The sequence below is a fragment of the Pseudorca crassidens genome, chromosome 2, assembly GCF_039906515.1.
Source record: "Pseudorca crassidens isolate mPseCra1 chromosome 2, mPseCra1.hap1, whole genome shotgun sequence".
NCBI classification, from domain to species: Eukaryota; Metazoa; Chordata; class Mammalia; order Artiodactyla; family Delphinidae; genus Pseudorca; species Pseudorca crassidens.
Genome location: NC_090297.1, coordinates 12199430 through 12216541, shown reverse-complemented (window position 1 = coordinate 12216541; position 17112 = coordinate 12199430). Strand labels below are relative to the sequence as shown.

Sequence of the window (17112 nt, the reverse complement as noted above, 5' to 3'; positions counted from 1 at the left end):
CTGGAGGGTTTGGATCAGATAAGACAGGGTTCAAATCCCAGCTCTGCCACTTGTGCGTGTGCAAGCCCCAGGCTCTCTGTGAGGCTCTGTTTCTCTATCTATAAAATGGGAATACCATCTCCTTCCTGAGCCGTGCGGGGATCAAATGAGGCCATGCTGGAGAGCTCACAGCCAGGAGCCGGTGCCCAGCAGGCACCTCAGAAGTCAGAGCTAGAATGATTGTCTTGCGGAAGTCTCCTTTACCTCTCACTGAAACCCTGCCCGCTGCCACCCCCAGCATCTCTGAACTGGAGGTCAAGCAGACATTTCCTGGGAACATAACCTTCTATATTGTTAAGGACCATTACTAAATTATCTGCTCTCCTCCCCTGAGTCCAGGCCCAAGCCCCAGCCCGGCCTCAGCTTTCTCCTCTTGGGTCCCGAAATGCTCCAGAGTTGGGAGGTGGGGGGTGGGGAGGGAGGTAAGCATGAAATCTGGGTCCCCGTGGGAGCTGGCAGGGGGACAGCTGCACATTCTATACCCGCCTCCGGGGCTGTCTCAGTCCTTCCTCAGAGATGGCTGTGAACATTATCTGCCCTGAGGGAGGGAACCCCTCGCCTCACACAGGGGTCCAGCAGGTGCGGGTCCTCCATGCACCCCTGACCTCCTGACCTTGCATCTCCCACTCTCCCCAGAGCCAGGGGCTTGGGCCTTTCTGCCCTGATCACCCACACCTAGATCCCTCTCCCCAAGGGCTGGAACTCTGGGGGAGAGGGGATGGAGAGAGAGAAAACCCTGTCCTCAAGGAGCTTGCAATCTGGTGGGGGAGACACAGAAACACGGAACACACACAAGGTCCTGAGGTGGGCCCAGGGGTCTGAGTGGTGAGGGGACAGCATGGGTCCCCACCTCGTTGCCATGGGAGGCTCCAGGGCTGGAGTTATCGGCCTGGAATGCCAGGCAGTGAGCTCAGCCTCCTGGGCCTGCCTGTGTTGGACTGTCAGCAGGGCCGTCTCACTGGAGAAGATTTCCAGCCCCTCTGGGCCACCGAGAGGACTAAATTTAGCTGGTAGACAAGGGGCTGGCCCCGCGCCCAGGGACGGTCGGGCCTTATAAAGCGGCGGCCGCCGGGGCCCGGCACGCTCCCTCCGAGCCTGCTGCCCACGCGCCCTCCTGTCCACCCTGCCCACTGGCCAGGGCCCGACCGCCCGCCCGTGGATGAGCCACAGGACCTCCTCCACCTTCAGAGCGGAGAGAAGCTTCCATTCTTCCTCCTCCTCCTCCTCCTCAGCCTCCCGCACCCTGCCCGCCCAGGAGCCGCCCATGGAGAAGGCGCTGAGCATGTTCTCCGAGGATTTCGGCAGCTTCATGCGGCCCCACTCGGAGCCTCTGGCCTTCCCAGGCAAGTCCTCCGTGGGGAGGGGAGGCGCCCAGGGAGGGGACACCTGCTCCAGCGCACCCCCCGCCGTAGCTGCAGCTGCAGAGCTGCTGGGAGCAGGTGCCGTACAGCTGCCGCCGCGGGTGACCACTGGGACAGATGCGGCCACAGAGACAGATGTGGCCGTGAGAACAGGCAGGCCTTCAAGAAACAGCTCTGGCCTGGGGCTCAGCTACACGCACCCCTACTCCAGGCCTGGGGTGGGTCACTACAGACATATACACACACCACCCCACCTGTGCTGGGTAAGGCCCCACCCCCCAGGCAGAAAAGGTGTGCTGCAAGAGGGCGGGTGGCAGCTACGGCTGAGGGGGAGCTCAGGCCCAGACGGCCAGCCCCTTCCCTCCGGAGGGGGAGCCGGAGACCTGGGTTCTGAGTGCCAGCCAGCCCGCTGCTCTGCTTACGGCAGCCCTCCCCACAGCCCGTCCCGGGGGGCAGGGCAACATCAAGACCCTGGGAGATGCCTATGAGTTTGCTGTGGACGTGAGCGACTTCTCACCTGAAGACATCATCGTCACCACCTCCAACAACAACATCGAGGTGCGAGCTGAGAAGGTGAGCCCGCTCCCTGCCCCCAGACCCTGGGCCCCACGCCTGTACCCTCTGCCCCGTGTCCCCACTCATCCCGGGACCCCGCACCCTGCCCAGTACCCCCCAACCCCCAGGACAAACTAGAGGCCTCGCTCCTGTAGCTGGTGGGCCACGGGACCCCCGTTACTGCCTCTCTCTGCACCAGGCTCCCAGATGCTTTCTTCCGGAGTCCAGGGCAGCTGAGGAAGCCACAGGGGATGGGGGAGGGGGGGAGGGATGCTGCAGGGAGGTGAGAAGGGAGATGAGAGGAGGGAGATCGTGGCTGAGGCAGGATAGCCCTTCCCGTGGGCATCTGGAGAGGTGGGGGCCTCACTGGTCCCTCACCTCTGGACCCCTGAATTAGGCCCAAGGTTGCAGAGGCCCTGCACTTCAGGGTCACACACCCCCCAAACCCCACACTCCCTCCACGCACAGGTCTCAGGGTCACTTGGTCACTAGGGTCTCTGAGTCCCAGCTCCCAGGAGGCCTGCACCCTGGAGGAGGGTGTGGCCCTGGCTGCACAGGGATGCTGCCCCCAGCGGGCCAGAGCCACTGCTGCTCCTTAGGGAAGAGGCTTGGCCCAAGGCTGCCTCTGGATCCCCCTTGGCCTGGCTTTCTCCCCTGAGCACAGGAGGCTGGATGCCCGAGGGGCGCCTGTCAGGGAAGCCAAGGACTGTGCGCACCAGGACCAGTGGGCAGCACGTGCCAGCCCTGCCACCCTCACCAGTGACTCAGCCGCCCCAGGCTCCTCTGGACACTATGTGCTGGCTGAGTCACGCAGGAGGGGCCGCCAGCCGAGCCCTGACGGTAGACACCGTGTATCCGGGTATCCAAGAGGGCTCAGCTCTGCTCTGTGCCACCTCCTTGCTGCTCAGGAGCCCCAGATTCTGCCACTGAGTCTCCTCCCCATCTGAGCTCCCCCACCAAGCCCTTGCCTCTCCCCCAGGACCACTGGAGCTCCTCTAAGCACCTCGGCACCTGTCCCTGCTCAGCCCTGGCCAGCCCCTAGACCGGGCCTCTGCACCTGAGAGCAGGACCTCTCGGCACAGGGGGCCCGGCTGGGGTTAGACTGGGGAGCAGGGGCTGTGGCTGGACATGAGCAGGACAAGGGTGGGGGGCAGCCTGCCCTGACCCACTACCCCTTCCCCAGCTGGCAGCTGATGGCACGGTCATGAACACCTTTGCTCACAAGTGCCAACTGCCGGAGGACGTGGACCCCACGTCGGTGACCTCGGCCCTGAGGGAGGATGGCAGCCTCACCATCCGGGCTCGGCGCCAACCACACACGGAGCACGTCCAGCAGATCTTCCGGACCGAGATAAAAATCTGAGGGCCTCCCACTCCCTTCCCCCAGCTCCCCCATCTTCTCCCCCACTGGCCGGCCAGAGTGGCTCTCCTGACCCCCTCATGACAGCTTCCGGGACATCTCAGCCCAGGTTCAGGCCCTGACACCTCAACCCCAGACCCCAGATGGGTCATCCCCTCCAAATGTGGCCTTCTGCTCTACCCAGGGCAGGCCAGGGACCCCCTTGCTTCACCCGTGGCGCCCAGATTCCAGATATGGCCTCGTTCACTTAATCCAGAATAAAGGGATTGGGATGGAGAACAGGAGATCCCGAAGAAGCCAGTTTGGGGAAGGGGGATTGGGACAGGCAGGATCTCTGGGCAAATCATCTGCAGGACAGACAGACAAATTCTGATCTATGGAGTCTCTGCAGGGCAGGGGCAGGGGGACTGGGGACCTGGGACCCCCTTGGCTAAGGGGAGCGGGAGAGGCAGAGGGAGATCACAGGCAGAGGTGCCCAGCTAAAGTGAACTGCCCGGGCACAGGGAGGCCAGAGACAGCCATGATGGTCTGCTTCCCCTATGCTGCCCTCCAAGCCCCGAACCAGCTGCCAGGCTGTCTGCCCACAAGGTGCCCCAGCCAGCCAGCTGTGCCAGCGCAGGGCCACATTGTGTCTGTATATAGATGGGGTTTTTCCAATACAGCTGGTTCGTGATAAACTGTGTGAACAGTCTGTTACCTGCTCATATGCCCCCAGGTAAGCCTGGGCCAAGGGGTGGGGCTGATCCTTCTGCCTCCCACCCAGAGACCTGGGCTCCCGGGGCTGCCTCCACTGCAGACAGCTTACCCAGCAGAGGAAGCATGCATGGGGCTTTGGGTCCTCAAGGTAGGACCCCAGCTTCCTGCCAACCTTCCCCTGTGGCCATTCACCTCCCCCATCCTCTCCTCTATAATCCGCGAAGCTATAGGCTTGGTGTGTGTATACCACACACACACACACACACACACACACACAAACAGGCGTACACACATGCACATGCACACGTGCACACTTATCTTTGTCCTTCAAATACTGAACAGTACCACTGGTTAAAGCCAAATTCGGAACGCTCTAAAATCAGATTTGCAAACTCCATTCTTCTCAATGGGGACGGAGTCTGAACAGCTGAGCGCCCAGCTTAACCTCTGATGGCTGGATTTGAACCCACAATGTCAGAAGCTGCTCTCAAACCACCCTCCCAGCCCTCCGTGCAATGGGGGGTAGTTCTCCTTATTCTGCCTCTCAGCCTGTGCGCCCTGTGCCCACAGTTTCCTGCTAGAGAATGTCCTAATCACAGGAAGAGTCCCCACCCCAGTTCCCTCCCAGTCCCCAGTCCAGGGCAAGGACCTCCCGTCTGCCTTCATTCTGGGGAGCCCCAACTGCCCCCCGTGACCCTGGCTCAGTCTCCCACATACAGAAGTAGGGGTGATGGGTAAGGGTGGTTCCCAGTTAGTCGGGGCCCCTGGAGCAAGTGACAAGGCCAGCCTCGGCCCTCTGCACCTCTTTGGTCAGTGTTCTGTAAGGTGCCCTCTCACCCCTGCCATTCTGGGGCCCTTAGGAAATGACTCGGGGTGGGGGGCGCAGAGGAGGGTTCTGGCATTGTACCCTGCACACACAATAAACAACAGAATCATGGACTTCTGGAGAACACCCGCCTGAAGTTCTCAAACTTGGGATGGGGCTGGAGGCAGCAGAGTGCGAAGGCCGGGGATGAAAAGACATACCTTTCTTGAGATTTGGGGGCAGGGGTGGTAGCTCAAGCAAAGTTCAAGACCTCACAGAAATGTGGGTGTCCTTCGGCCCCCTCCTTTGGCTCCCAGGCCCACCAGGGCAATAATCTGGGAATTATTTCTCTGAAAAACCTTGCATCGCCTTCTCTTCCAACTGCCAACCCCTGCTGCTACCTGCCAGGCACTGTCCCAAGCACAGGGACACCAAAGTTGGGCCAGCTGCACTGGGTTGCTCTTGAAGCCTATCTCGTACCAGATGGGTTCTGACGACCAGAGAGGCCGAGTGACTAGCCTAGAGTCACACAACCCCAGGGGCATAGCCCGGTTGAAACCTGGCTGGGAAGCTGACTGGTTCAGGGAGTCTGAGTACCCTTTGGAGGGACTCACACACACACCCCCAGGCGCTACTGAAATCGGAGTTCCTCCGCGGAGCTGCTCCGCGCAGCTCTGTGCAGACGGGAGGAGGGGAGGGAAGCGGGGGCGCGGTATTTCCAGCCTCCGTGACTCACTGATTCCAGTGGGCTATTTGCAGCCCGACACTCATCGGCGAGGAGTTGCGGGGAGGAGCCGGACCAGCTTTCCCCCTCCCTCGACCCCCACTTGGGGTCAGGCTCACCTTGGCGTCCCGACCCCAGTGGCGTCCCTCCCTGGGCCGGGCTGGCAGGAAGCTGGGCTGGGAAAGGGGGCATTTCCTTAAGCCACCAGTGGGGCCGAATACTCCCCACCCCGCAGGCCCCAGCAGTCCCCTCCCCAGATCCCGGTTTTAGAGGATGAGGGCTGCGCCGCGGACAGAGCGGCCGCTGGGGACTAGCCACGTCTAGAGTGAAGGTGCCCTCCTGCCAAGGTGACCCTGCGGAAGAGGAGGGCGGGGACGTGGGGACTGCAGGCTTTCTTTCGCTGGCTCCGCCCCCTGGCGCCTGGGCTGGCCGCCACGCTTTGTCTCCACTGGTCCCCCACACTTTCTAGGCTAAATATAGGCCTGGCTGCGGGCCCTGGGCCCCGCCCCCGCCCCGTGAAGAATGATTATAGCAGCCCCATCCATTGAGCACCTAGTGTGTGCCAAACACATGCTCATCCCCACAACAATCACAAACGCAAGGTAGGTACCAAGGAGGACAGGAGGTTCAGAGAGGTCAAGCAACTGGCCCAAGGTCACCCAGCTTAGAAGTGGTATGGCTGGAATTTGAATCATTGTCTGTGACTCTAGAAGGTCCTCTGCTGGGTCACCCCAGATCAGTCCCCCACCACCAAAGGGCCGAGGCAGCTCCCCTGCTCCCTTCCTGTATAGGGAAGGGGAACTCCTACATCTTAGAGCTTTTGGAGTGGGGGTGGGCAGGAGGCCGAGGCGGTTGAAAAGATGCAGCCTTCTAGGGCTAGAGACCTGCAAGAAGGTCCAGGTCAGGTGGTGCCAGAGGGGTGTGGAGGACTTAGGAGGTTCCATCACTTTCAAAGTCCTAGCCCAGGCCAAAAGCCTCCTCCTCCAGAAAGCCCTCCAGAGCTACCAGCTCGGAGTCACAGACAGAGCCCAAAGAACCCTAGGTCCAAAACTTGTCTTTAAAAGAAGCTCAAATTCAGATGAAAGGAGCACATGCCTGGGAGTGAGGGCAGACCCTGAGGCTTGGTTGGCCAGCCCTGTGTCCTCTGGGAGTTATTCCAAACTCCTCATGGTTTGATGGTGGGACCTAGGCCCAGGGAGGGGTAGGATCTTGCCCAGGGTCACACAGCAAGTCAGTGGAAGAGATGAGGTGAAGACCCAGGACTCTAGAACTGCAGGCCAGAGCTTCTCTACCAGACCAACCCCCCATCCCCAGGCCACCCTTCCCTGACTCACCTCCAACATTGTACCCCTCCATCTCCCCCCTGCCTCCATCCTCTTCCCAGTCTGCCTTGGATCCCAGTTCTGCCATTGCAGAAGATGCCTTATTCTGCCCTCCTGCTCCCAAGCCTGGCATGGGAAAGGAGCTAAGTCAATGTTTGTAGAATTTTTTTAAAAGCTAAGAGGCCTCAGTAGAGGGTGGAGGGTCGATTGCGGACTCTGGAGTCACAGCGCCTGGCTTCAGATCTTGGCTCTGCTGCTCCTGAGCTCTGTGACCTTGAGTAAGTAACTTAACCTCTCTGTGCCTCCGTTGCACCATAAAATGGTGCTTAATAGGATCTACCTGCTGTGGTGGTTCTGTAATTCACTTAAGGGGCTTGGCACATGGTGGTTGACTCTAGCCCACATATGCCATGCATTGAAAATGCCCAGAAGGGCTCATTTAGAGCCCTGTTATTTCATTTAGATTTGGATCCTGACACCCCCAGTTCACCCACACTGTCTCTGGCTCCATCAAGACCAAGACTTGGGGGACTTCCCTGGCGACACAGTGGTTAAGACTCTGTGCTACCACTGCAGGGGGCCCAGGTTCAATCCCTGGTCAGGGAACTGGATCCCACATGCATGCCACAACTAAGAGTTCTCGTGACGCAACTAAGTAGCCCGCGAGCCACAACTAAGGAGCCCTCCTACTGCAACTAAGGAAGACCTCCTGCTGCAACTAAGGAGCCTGCCTGCTGCAACTAAGACCTGGTGCAACCAAATAAATAAATTAAAAAAGAAAAAAGACCAAGACTTGGGCTGGTAGGGCAGAGGAGCTGCCCTGTACCTGGGGTCTTCTTTCCAGGAAAAGCAGGTGAGGCGGAGCTAAAAGGTATGTTCCCCAGGGTCCTCTCAGAAGACCTGTCTGGGTCCTGGTGGTAGAGGTGGGGGAGAAAAGCACCTGGAAGCCTTAATTTCTCGTCACAAACAAAGATCAAGTAACCCCCTCCCAGGGCTGCTGTGAGCAACCAGAGAGAGATGGTGTTTTAGTATAAGCTCGATAAATGCTAAGCTCCTGTTAAAATCTCTGTGCTTGTTTTCTGAACAGGGAAAACCAAGCTTCCACCCTCTGGCTCTGCCCTCAAACAAGAGAGGGTCCTGAGGGGCATGGTGACTTGAGTCGGCTAGCAGGAGCCTCTGGGCAGGGGAGGAGGTGTTGTTTACAGTCAGCACAGCTGGCCTGGGGCTCACGCTGGGCAGCCAGCCAGGCCAGTCCTAAGCTCTGAGGCCCTCCAGGGCCTGGACCCAGGGTCAATCTTCCATGGGAGCCTGAGGGCTGCTAGACCGAGTGGGGACCCTCTGAGGTGCCTCCCTGAAGGGCACAAAGCGAGGCTGCTGGCCCCAGGGAGCCAGAGAGGAGAGAGCAGGACAGCAAATCTGCCCCTTCATCCCCCCCTTCCTTCCTTCCTTTCTTCCTTCCTTCCTTCCTTCCTCCCTCACTCCCTCCCTTCCTTACTTCTTTCCTTCCCACACAATTCTTGACCACCTATTATGTACCAGGCACTTTTAGGGCACTGGGGACACAGTCCTGATTAGGCATAACTGCCAACCTGGAAACACATTCACTGATTCACACATTCCACTCACTGGTTCAGTAAAGTCTTTCATCTCTTTGTTGATTCATCCTCTCAACAGTTTTTCAGTAAATTCCTGCAGTATTGTGGGTAGGTAAAGCTCGGAGGGCGAACTACCTCCATTTCAACCCTGGCTCTGCCACTTACTATCTGTGACCGTGGGCCAGTTGCTTAACCTACCCGAGCCTCAGTTTCCACATGTGTAAAATGGGACAGCACCTCACAGGACTGTGGTGAAGAGACTGAGCTGTTCTCCTGCACCTGCGTACCCCCAGCTCAGTGAGGGCCTCACTCACGTGTTCGACCCCCAAACACTCCCTACACACTGCCAGGCCCTAGGCTGGGTCCTCGGAGAATGTTCATTCTTCCTTCCTTCACTCATTCAACACACATGAACAGAGCACCTTACAGCACAGTACGGGGTTATGATGCTATGACTACATAGTCACACTGCTTGGGATTGGGATTTGGGCTCTGCCTCTTTCTAGTTGGTGACCTTGGGCAAATCATTTCATCTCTCTGTGCCTCAGTTTCTTCACCTGTAAAACGGCAACAAAAATTATACCCACCTCCTGGGTCTAGTGTGAGAAGAACTGAGGTGGTGCACATAAAAATATCAGTAGTTATTTTTCTAGATGAGAGGGATTCTGGTTAGAATGAAAGTCTGGCTTCTGAAAACTTGACCGCACCAGATGGCTGGCCCCTTGGCGCCGGCCCCTCGGCGCGCAGGTTCCCGCCCTCCCCACCCAGACCAGGGGGTGGTGCCTCCATTCTGATGATAGGGCGACACCTACTGGCGCAAAGCTAGACCCGCAGCCCCACACTTTTCCTTGTGGGTCTCAAACTCCCTTTGCAGCGACGTCTTTGGGCTTTTCTAGTCCAGTGATTCTCAGCAGGGGGAGGAAAGAGGAGGTGGGTAAATGTGGTCCAGACTATTCTCTCACCACCTCCCTAATCCAGACTATCACCCCATTTGCCTGGATTAAGGTGCAGCCTCCTCAGCTTCCTCCCCTGCCTTCCTATCCCAGCGCAAGAGCTAAGGAATTTTTTTAAAGGTAGGTCATGTTGCTGTCTGCTCACAATTTCCAACGATCCCCATCTCAGAATAAAATAAAAAGACCTCGGGAATTCCTGGCGGTCCAGTGGTTAGGACTCCGTGCTCTCACTGCGGGAGGCCCAGGTTCGGTCCCTGATGGGGGAATTAAGATCCCACAAGCCATGCAGCGCTGCCCAAAAAACAAATAAAAAACAAAGACCTCATCGTGGCCTGCAAGGCCTCACATGATATGGTCCCTGTCACTTCTCTGGCCTCTCTGCTTCGAGTGTGTACATGCATTGTCTCCCCCAGCTGGAGGATAAGCTCCTTCATGGCAGGGCCTTGTCTGTCTATCACTGCTCCATCCCAGGGTCTAGCCCAGAGAGTAGCACACAGTGGGTGCCCAACAAATACTTGGTGAGTGAATGAATACTCCAGCCAGACTGAATAACTTTGGTCCTTCTCCTTGGAACACTCCCCACCCCGGCCCCCTTGCCTTTGTATGATTCACTCACTGGTCAGATTTTAGTTTAGATGCCACTTCCTGCAGGAAGCCCTCCTTGATCTCCTCTCCCTAATGGGCTGGGCATCCTCCTCCAGCACCAACATCATTCTCTGTGCCCTTACTGTTGCACTTACCAGAAGCTATTGCAATAGTCACCTTCTTCTTGCCTCCCCCACCAGGCTGTGAGCTCGTTGAGGACAGGGTCTGCTCTCTCTAGATCCCCTCTGTTTAGAAGAGACCCTGCCAGGATGAGAGGCCATCTGCTCTACAGTTAAGAGCAAGAAATTGAGCACCAGGCTGGCTTGGGTTCGAATCCCAACTGCACTAGTCTATGAGACCTTGAGTGCATTCCTCAACCTCTCTGTGCCTCTATTCTCTAATCTGTGAAATGGGTACAAAACAGTGCTTCCCGGTACTGACACTTGGAGGATGTCACATCCCTGGCACAGACCAAATGGTCAGTACATGTTAGCCACTAGTGTTTGTAGGAACCTAGTAAAACCGTCATTGAATAAATGAACATTCAGCAATTTTAAACCAAGAGCCTTGAGACACTCTTCCTCAGATGAATCTCACACAGCTCTGTGCATCTCTTAGACCTACACCTCCCCTCACAGCAACCCCCACTTCCTGCTGAGGACAGGACTGCCCTGCGGGGTAGGGACAAAGCCCCCAGCCCCCTTTTCTGTATCCCTAGAGGGCAGTATAATCCTGGTATGCAGCTCAATAAATAATATCTCTTATTTTCATTCATTCAAACATGATACTCCATTCCCTTTCTGAGTACTTCTGCCCCCTCTTGAGAAGCCAGTTCCCCTTACTTCCCATCCCACCTGGGCCCTTGATTCTCCCATCCTGAGTCCTGTGCCCTCCGGGTGATCCCTAGTGACCTACACACTTGCACGTGAGCTGACAGCAGGCAATGTGCTACCCCTGCCCATTGTGCTGGGAGGTTCTGACTCCTGCTCTGGGATGAGATGCCAACCAGGTGACCCTAGGGAGTATGGTTCGCAGTGCTGGCTCCTTCTCATCTTTTAGATCATACTTTGTTACCCACTCAGAGAGGCCTTTCCCAATCAGTGTATCAGAAAAGCTCTTTGCCCTATCATTTTCCATCCCAGCCCCCTGTTTCAGTTTCTACACAGCACTCATTACACTGTTCAAAATCATCTTTATTAGGTTGTTTAACCTTTCTTCCCCACCCCCAAGAGTACAAGCTCCAAGAAAGTTGTAGTATCTTCTTCAGCACTTTGCAGGGCCTGGCATGTGGAGATGCTCCTTCAGAATTTGCTGTGTTAGTGAATGAGTCTCTTTCTATGTGGCGTTGCCTTATCTTGCTTCCGCTGAAAGGTGAACAAAGATGCAGAGGATGGAGAAGTAGGATACTCGTGGCTGTTTCAGATGTCCTTTAGGGATCTAATGCTCCTTCCCTGGCTCAGGCACAAAAGACTTCTGCTTGGCTGGGGAAGAGGGAGTGAACCCTGGGAACTGCATCTGCTGAACTCTGGAGCGTGGGTTGCCAGCCCTCTCCTCCATTGGCCAGGCTCTTCCAGTTAATCAGCCTGCGCACAGACACAGGAGGAGAGGGCTTTGAGCGAGACGATGACCGTTCCCCAAGCTGAAGACCTCGAGGACACAGTCTTCGCAGGGCCCCCCTTGGCTTCAGGAGCCCCCTGGAGGCAGAGTGGGCTGGCTGGGGAGGAATCTGGGGCCGTAGTCTCTCTGCAGGGTGGCAGGGGTCCCCTGGTCTGGGCAAGGCCTCCCCCACCTAGGGGAGCCTCCTGATTTATATGGGGGGGCCGGTTTTCCCCACATAACAAGATGTAAGTCTTCATTGGAGGGATGACAGGTCCTAAGTTGGGACTAGGGACGCGGGGTGGCCCTGGGAGTGCTGCCAGGGAGATGTGTTTCCCACGAGTACAGTCGATAACGAAAGTTAAGTGAGCTTTGGGGATGGCCTTCTGATGGCGGGCCGGCTTTCCACCTAGAAGGAAGGAAAAGACCAAAGATTTGTGCTAGCACTGAAAGGGATATGGTTCCATTAATTCATGTGTTCATTCACTTGTTCATTCATTCAACAGGGATTTTTTTTAATTTTTATTTTATATTGGAGTGTAGTTGATTTACCATGCTGTGTTAGTTTCAGGTGTACAGCACAGTGATTCAGTTATACATATACACACATACGTTCTTTTTCGGATTCTTTTCCCGTGTAGGTTATTACAGAATACGGAGTAGAGTCAACAGGGATTTAACCGCGTGTTAGTTGGCGCGCAAAGATGGGAAGACAGCGGGGCCTAAGAGCGTGGATTTCAGCACTGGGGAGACCTGAGTTTAAACCTGGCTTCCCCCTATCAGCTCTCTGCCTTCCAGGAACATGGAGGCCACTGCATCAGAGCCTCTCAACCCCGCTGTGCCCACGAGCTGCCTGAGCATCTTGTGAACATGCAGATTCTGGTACAGCGAGCGGGTCTGGAGTGGAGCCTGAGAGTCTGCGTTTCTAACAAGCTCCCAGGGAATGCCGGTACTGCTGGTCCACGGGCCGCACTGTAGTGAGGAGTAAGAGGAGACCCCCGGCCGCCTTCTACAGGTGAGGAAACTACAGGTGAGGCTCAGCTTGTACAGATGTTGGTGGTCCTCAGGGAACATCATGCTGTTCTTCCTTCCCCACCCATAATCTTGTCCATCGGTCCCCTCTGCCCTGGGGATCCCTGCTCTGTCCACCCCGCCAAACGGGGAGAAGCCAAGAACCAGTCAATCGATTTATCGGTGAAGCAAGGCCAGAGCAGGTCTCTCTGAACCCAAAGCCTGTGCTCTTAGAAAAGTAACATTTCAAGTTACCCACATAATAAACAAATCCATCCTCTTCACTACGTGCTCTTCACTACGGCACAGGCTTCAGAAGGAAGCTTCTGTGCTGGTAGGTTAGTTAACACAGGAAATACAGTCGATCCTTGAACAACACGGGCTTGAACTGCAGGTCCACTTATATGCAGATGTTTTTCAATAAATACCAATTACTACACAATCCGTAGTAGGCTGAATCTGTGGATGTGGAACCTCAGATACGAAGGGCTGATTGTAGTTATAGGCGGATTTTCTACTGCGTGGAGGGTCAGCGCCCTTAACCCCCAAGTTGTTCAAGGTTCAACTGTAACTGAAGCCCACCCATGGCTTGAGAATCCTGGTGGCCCCAGAGGGGAGGGTGTTTGCCCTCTGCTGCCAGCACCCCCCAGCCTGCCCAGCCCCCTCAGCTTCAGGGCTGAGGCACCCTCTGCCACCTCTTACCTGAGCTAGTCTCCAAGCCCGTCTCCAGGCCCCTGACTTTGGGGCAGGCTCTCAGGTCCCTGGGGTCTTCTGTTGGGACTGTTACTGATTCCATAGCGCCTGGCTTAGCACTGGCAGAGGGAGCCGTTGTCAGCAGCCTTTTCCAGGATGCAGCTCCCACCCGAGGACCAAACGTTTTATATTTACCAGCTCCGGATCCGCTGAGTGAATTCCACCACGAGCCACAGGAACTGGCTTGGAGCAGTTGGGGGATTGCTTTGATCAACGGGGTTATGTCAACAGGGTTGCTGTCGGGTCACTGGGAGGTAGGCCTTCTACCAAACAGATGCTGTTTCCTCCAACTCCAGCTGCTTCCTCACTTGAGACAAGCCTTGGAACCTTCTCATCCAGGCCTCAGTTTCCCAAACCTCAGTCATTCTCTGGCTGCATTCCCAGTTTTCAGTTGTTTTTAGTTTTGCTTCTTTTCTACCTAAGAACTATATGGAATACTGCTGACAATATGTCCATGTCTTAGTCGGTTCAAGCAGTGATAGACTAGGCGAGTTAAACCACAAACGTTTGTTTCTCACAGTTCTGGATGCTGGGAAGTCTGAGATCAAGGCGCCTATAGATTTTAGTGTTTGGTAAGGACCTGCCTACTGGTTCATAGATGGCTGTCTTTCTACTGTGTCTTCACCTCACAGAAAGTGCAAGAAAGCTCTCTGGGGTCCCTTTTACAAGGGCACTAACCGCATCATGAGGGCTCCACCTTACCTAGGGTCAGTATCCTGTTTTTCTCCATCCTGGATCCCTTCAGGTTGCACTGTTGGGGTGGCTGCATTGGCTGGTGGCCTGATGGCTGCAACATCCTTTGTTTACTGTTATGGCAGGTGACATTCTTTGTCCACAAGAGGAAACTTGGTATGGCTTCATTAAACAGAAACAGTAGTACTACTATAAATAAGTAACTATGTATGGTAGAAGATGGTACCCCAAAGATGTCCATGCCTTAATCCCCAGAACCTGTGAAAAATGTTACCTTACACAGCAAAAGCATCTTTGCAGGTGTGATTAAGGGTATTCCAATTCTGACACCAGTTCTGATGTGTTTTGTTTTGTTTTGTTCCACATTACCAACCAATTAATTCATTTCTGACATTACCTACCTGGAGATAGCTTCACATCTCACAGGCTAAGAGTTCAGTCCTACAAGACTGCCTGTCACAGACATCAATCACAAGTCCTGGTTTGTCACCTGTGCTTCTGACCTACAGATGGGAGGGTCCCACAATGCACTCCTTGGATTCGATTAGTTTGCTAGAGCTGATCACAGAACTCAGAGAAACATTTTACTTACTAGATTACTAGTTTGTTATAAAAGAATATAACTGGGCTTCCCTGGTGGCGCAGTGGTTGAGAGTCCGCCTGCCGATGCAGGGGACGCGGGTTTGTGCCCCGGTCCGGGAAGATCCCACATGCCGCGGAGCGGCTGGGCCCGTGAGCCATGGCCGCTGAGCCTGCGCGTCCGGAGCCTGTGCTCTGCAACGGGAGAGGCCACAGCAGTGAGAGGCCCGCGTACCGCGAAAAAAAAAAAAAAAAAAAAGAATATAACTCAGGAAGAGATGCACAGGCGAGGTATGTGTGGAGGGCTAGGAGCTTCCACACTGTCTGAGAGCGCCACTTTTTCCCAGTCTCCACGTGTTCACCAACCCAGAAGCTCTCCAAACCCTGTTCTTTTGGGTTTTAATGGAGGTTCGTTACATAGGCACGACTGATCAAATCACTGGCCTTTGGTGGCCATCAGTCTCCATCCCCGCTCACATCACAGAGGTCAGTGGGTCGGTGGAACTGACAGTTCCAACCCTCTAATCACGTGGTTGGTTCTCCTGCCCACATTCTTAGGTGACACAGGGGCTTTCCAAAAGTCACCTCATTTACATAACAAAAGACACCCTTTTCACTCTTCTGACTTGGGAAATTTCAAGGCTGTTAGGAGCTCTGTGCCAGGAACCAGAAGACCAAATATATATTTATTTAAATATATATATTTATCAGAGGTGTGGACTTTGAGATAGGGATATTGATCTGGATTATCTGAGTGAGTTCAATCTAATCACACTAGTCCTTATAATTGGAGACCTTCTCCTGGTTGGGTTAGAAAGAGATGTCACAGGGACTTCCCTCGTGGCGCAGTGGTTAAGAATCTGCCTGCCAATGCAGGGGAACGGGTTCGGGCCCTGGTCCAGGAAGATCCCACATGCCGCGGAGCAACTAAGCCTGTGGGCCACAACTACTGAGCCTGTGCTCTAGAGCCCGTGCTCAACAAGAGAAGCCACCACAATGAGAAGCCCGCGCACCGCAACGAAGAGTAGCCCCCACTCGCCGCAGCTAGAGAAGGCCCGCACACAGCAACAAAGACCCAACGCAGCCAAAAACAAATATGTTCAATAAATTTAAAAAAAAAAGAAAGGAAGGATAGGGACTTCTTTGGCTGTCCAGTGGTTAAGACTCCGCACTCCCATTGCAGGGTGCACGGGTTCCATCCCTGGTCAGTGGGGAGAACTAATATCCACATGCCTCATAGTGCAGCCAAAAAAAAAAGAAAGAGGGGCTTCCCTGGTGGTGCAGTGGTTGAGAATCTGCCTGCTAATGCAGGGGACACGGGTTCGAGCCCTGGTCTGGGAGGATCCCACATGCCGCGGAGCAACTAGTCCCGTGAGCCACAACTAGCGAGCCTGCGCATCTGGAGCCTGTGCTCCGCAACAAGAGAGGCCGCGATAGTGAGAGGCCTGCACACCGCAATGAAGAGTGGCCCCCGCTTGCCACAACTAGAGAAAGCCCTCGCACAGAAACAAAGACCCAACACAGCAAAAATAAATTAATTAATTAATAAACTCCTACCCCCAATATCTTAAAAAAAAAAAAAAAAGAAAGAAAGGAAGGATATCCTAAGTACACTTAGCAAAAGTTAACTGTTGAATCTGGGAAATAGGGGTATAGAAAATATTTCATTACTTTCACTACGCTTGTGTACTTTAACAAAGTTTTCAAAATGAAAAGGAATTTAAAAGTGTATGTCAAGGATGTGTGCCGAGGATGTCTGTGAAGAGTAAAGGAAACCATTACATGAAAAGTGAGCAGAGAAAAAAAAAGTAGCATTTATAAATTAATACACTGTTATATAATTCATGATTTTTAAGCTGTTTATAATCAAAATGATAAACTAAATTGTATAAATAGACATTTGTCAGTTTATCTACAGTGCTTCAAGTTTACATCCACAAGCTGGCCAACCAGTTTAAAAAAATCTCCTTATTGGGAAAATGCAAGGTAGCCCATGTGTAAATAGTGACTGAGCTTTGGGAAGACTTTAGGGTAGGGGGTGGATGAGGTTTAGGCCGGAGACTTTGGAGATGGTGACGGGACCTGTGTCTCACTCTGGGGGCTAAGGGGAAGAGGGGATTAGAGGGGGAGGAGCTCAGGGTGAGGGGGCCAGTTAGTAATACACTGGAGGAATGGCCCCTAGTGAGAAACCAGGAAAGTCAGTCCTTCACTCATTCAATCAACACACGTATACTTACTCCCATGTATACAACCACCCTGCCCAAATTTTTGCACTTCTTCCTCTCTATTACTCTAAAGAGTTTCCATCATCTCACCGTCATTTAATGAAGACCACTATGGGGTCCAGATTTTATTCAACCAACTGTGCTGTTAGAACCATTCTCAGCTGGAACATTAAAACACCCAAATCTCTGTAATGTGCATTTGTATCGAGACATTCTGCCAAGTCTAATGTAATCTCCCTTCCTCCTGGACCTAGCACCTT

At 54.4% G+C, this 17112-nt stretch overlaps 2 protein-coding genes across 2 annotated transcripts; one reads left to right on the top strand and one right to left on the bottom strand.

Moving 5' to 3' along the window:
- The first annotated feature begins 1181 nt into the window (after window positions 1–1181).
- Window positions 1182–4961, top strand: HSPB7 (heat shock protein family B (small) member 7). The gene is made up of 3 exons (XM_067721539.1): window positions 1182–1382; window positions 1840–1973; window positions 3139–4961. The coding sequence occupies exons 1-3, from the start codon at window positions 1199–1201 to the stop codon at window positions 3316–3318; spliced, it is 498 nt and encodes a 165-aa protein (XP_067577640.1). The 5' UTR covers window positions 1182–1198; the 3' UTR covers window positions 3319–4961.
- A 6206-nt stretch (window positions 4962–11167) lies between these two features.
- SRARP (steroid receptor associated and regulated protein) lies at window positions 11168–13499 on the bottom strand. The gene is made up of 2 exons (XM_067711610.1): window positions 13305–13499; window positions 11168–12000 (listed from the first exon to the last, which is right to left on the bottom strand). The coding sequence occupies exons 1-2, from the start codon at window positions 13396–13398 to the stop codon at window positions 11570–11572; spliced, it is 525 nt and encodes a 174-aa protein (XP_067567711.1). The 5' UTR covers window positions 13399–13499; the 3' UTR covers window positions 11168–11569.
- Between the last annotated feature and the right edge of the window lie 3613 nt (window positions 13500–17112).

Coding starts and splice junctions, on each gene's coding strand:
- HSPB7 (XM_067721539.1), top strand. CDS start 1,199: ATGAGCCACAGGACCTCCTCCACCTTCAGAGCGGAGAGAAGCTTCCAT. Junction 1,383..1,839: donor GGAGCCTCTGGCCTTCCCAG/GCAAGTCCTCCG, acceptor CCCTCCCCACAG/CCCGTCCCGGGGGGCAGGGC. Junction 1,974..3,138: donor TCGAGGTGCGAGCTGAGAAG/GTGAGCCCGCTC, acceptor CCCCTTCCCCAG/CTGGCAGCTGATGGCACGGT.
- SRARP (XM_067711610.1), bottom strand. CDS start 13,398: ATGGAATCAGTAACAGTCCCAACAGAAGACCCCAGGGACCTGAGAGCC. Junction 12,001..13,304: donor GGGCTTGGAGACTAGCTCAG/GTAAGAGGTGGC, acceptor CCTTCCTTCTAG/GTGGAAAGCCGGCCCGCCAT.